This window comes from Rhincodon typus, chromosome 17, assembly GCF_021869965.1.
Source record: "Rhincodon typus isolate 14 chromosome 17, sRhiTyp1.1, whole genome shotgun sequence".
NCBI classification, from domain to species: domain Eukaryota; kingdom Metazoa; phylum Chordata; class Chondrichthyes; order Orectolobiformes; family Rhincodontidae; genus Rhincodon; species Rhincodon typus.
Genome location: NC_063348.1, coordinates 58821254 through 58824032, shown reverse-complemented (window position 1 = coordinate 58824032; position 2779 = coordinate 58821254). Strand labels below are relative to the sequence as shown.

Here is a 2779-nt window from a genome sequence, read left to right as displayed (position 1 = left end):
TCACTCATTCACTCGCACACACACACTTTCACACTCATTCATCCACACACACACACTTTCACACTCACTCATTCACACACACAATTATTCACTCTCAGTCATTGTCGCACACTCTCATTTACTCTCTCACTCCCGATCACTTTCTCACTTATTCACACTCTCAGTCATTCACTCTCTCACACTGTCACTTTACCTCATGGGGCTCACTTGGGGAGGGGTGGGGGGAGAGGGCTGTGTTACTGAATTAAGTCAAAGATCTGCAGATGCTAGAGCTCTCAAACAAACAGAAAAACAGATTGTGCTCGTGAAACTCTGCAGATCTGACAGCATCTGAGGAGAGAGAAACGATCCGAATTCAGTGAGTGACCCTGCTTCTGAAACTATGGATCCGAAACATTCACCCAGTTTCTCTCTGTACAAAAGCTGCCGGACCCGCCGAGATTCTCCAGCAGTTCTGTGTTTGGGTGTACGTGTTCCTCACTGGGTCCCAGACTTGTCAGAGAGAAGGAGAGAATAAACTCCCGCCTGATTGAGAACTGGCTTCAGCAAACCGGGATGGAGATTGGGAGCGAATTTAATGTTCGCCAGACCAACATTATCTTTTTTTTATTAAACATCAGTCACCGAGTTCGATTCTGCCAGTGATTTAACGGTGAGAGTCCTGAAGGCGGCCATTAGTGGCGGAGAGAGGGAACTGAGTGATGCGGGACTGATCTCCAGTCATCTCTGTCCAACTCCCTCTTCAACCCCCCTCCCTTCCCCTAATCCATACAAACATAGAAAATAGGTGCAGGAGGAGGCCATTCGGCCCCTCGAGCCTGTTCCCATTTCCCCCCATTTCCTTTGATCGCTTTAGCCCTGAAAATTATCTACAAACCCTTCTGGAAACATTCACAGTTTTGGCCCCAGTTGTGTTCTGTCGCAGAGAATTCCCGCAGGGTTACAGTCGGTCCACTATTTCTCAACAAGAGAGGCCCCCGCAATGAGCAAGGTCTGTATTTCCAAAGGCCAGGGGAGAACTGCAAGCGGCAGGGAGTTTCACGAAGCCCTGTTACCTTTCCCTAGCAGACAGAGACTCCTCTCCCTCAGCGCTGTGCTCTGAAAGTTGGACCTGCTTTGTTTAAAGAGTCATGTCATAGTCTATTCCGGACCTGGCCCGTGTTTGAATGTCCCGCTGACCCCGTGCTGTTTATCTTGCAGGTCTCCTGGAGATGAGGGCGGTAGCCCCGGGCGTAGTGGCCATCAAAGGCTACCTGAGCGGCCGCTACCTGTGCATGGAGAGGGACGGCAGGCTACTCGGCTCAGTAAGTCCTCACCAGGAAACCCCAGCACTTTCCGGGATTCGCCCACACTGCACTGGGATAGGGAGAGGCTGGCTTTCTGTGTGTATGTGTGTGTGTATGTGTGTGTGGATTGGTCTGTGGAGGTTCTGTGTGTGTGGGTAGGGGGGGGGGGGGGGTGGGATGTGTGGATGGGTCTGTTGGGGTTCTGCGTGTGTGTGTGTGGCTGGGTCTGTGCATGTGTGGGTTTATGGGGGCTGTGTGTGTGTGGATGGGTCTGAGTGTGTGGTCTATGGGGTGTGTGTGTGTGTGTGAGAATGGGTCTGTGGGGGTTCTGTGTGTGTGTATGGATGGGTCTGTGGGGGTTCTGTGTGTGTGTTTGGATGGGTCTGTGCATGTGTGGGTCTATGGGGGCTCTATGTGTGAGTGTGTGTGGATGGGTCTGTGCATGTGTAGGCCTATGGGGTTCTGTGTTTGGGTGCGGGCTGGGTTTGAGTGTGAGTCTGTATGTGTGAGTCTAATGTATGTATGATTATATGGGTCTGTGTGCATCTGTGTGTGTGGCTATGTTTGTGTGGGTGAGTGTGGGTCTGTGTTTGTGTGTGTTGGGGTATGGTGAGTGCATGTGCATGTGTTATGAGGAATATTTGAGGACTGGGTCTAAACTGGATGGAATTGAGAAGGATGAGGGGGGAATCTAATTGAAACTTACAGAATACTGAATGGCATGGACAGAGTGGATGTTGGGAAGATGTTTCCATTGGTAGGAGACACTAGGATCCAAGGGCACAGCCTTAGAGTAAAGGGAAGACCTTTTAGAATGGGGATAAGGAGAAACTTCTTCAGCCAGAGAGTGGTGAATCTATGGAATTCACTGCCACAGAAGGCTGTGGAGGCCAGGTCATTGAGTATATTTACTACAGAGATAGATAGGTTCGTGACTGTCAAAGGAATCAAGGTTACGCGGAGAAAGCAGGAGAATGGGACTGAGAAACTTATCTTAATTGAATGCTGGAGCAGACTCGATGAGCTGAAGGGCCTAATTTCTGTTCCTACCTCTTATGGCTGTATTGTTTGTGCGACTGTGTGTGGGGGGATGTGATGAGTGTGTGTTTGTGCGGGTGTGTGTGTGTGCAGGGAAGTGGTGAATGGGAGTCTGGGAGTGTGTGTGGGGTTGTGGTGAGTGGGAGTGTGTGTGTGTGGGAGTGTGTGTATGTGCGAGTGTGTGTGTGTGTTTGGGAGTGTGTGGAGGGTTGTAGTGAGTGGGAGTAGGTCTGGAAGTGTGTGTGGGGGATATGGTGCATGGGAGTGTGTTTGGGAGTATGTGTGGGTTGTGTGGTGAATGGGAGCGTGTGTGGAGGTGTGGTGAATGGGAGTGTGTGTGTATATCTGTGAGTGTGTGGGGGAAGGGGGGGAGTGTGTGTGTGTGTGGGACTGTAGGGATGTGGTAAGTGGAAGTGTGTGTGGGGGATGTGGTGAGTGGGAGTGTGTGTGGGGGG

The 2779-nt window shown here is 50.9% G+C and overlaps 1 protein-coding gene across 1 annotated transcript in view; it reads left to right on the top strand.

Annotated features, from left to right (window-relative positions):
* The window catches only part of fgf19 (fibroblast growth factor 19), a 4585-nt gene that overhangs the window by 521 nt on the left and 1285 nt on the right, over nucleotides 1-2779 (top strand). Inside the window, exon 2 of the mRNA XM_020517815.1 lies at nucleotides 1201-1304. Coding sequence (XP_020373404.1) covers nucleotides 1201-1304 — 104 coding nt within the window. The remainder of the gene's footprint in view (nucleotides 1-1200; nucleotides 1305-2779) is intronic.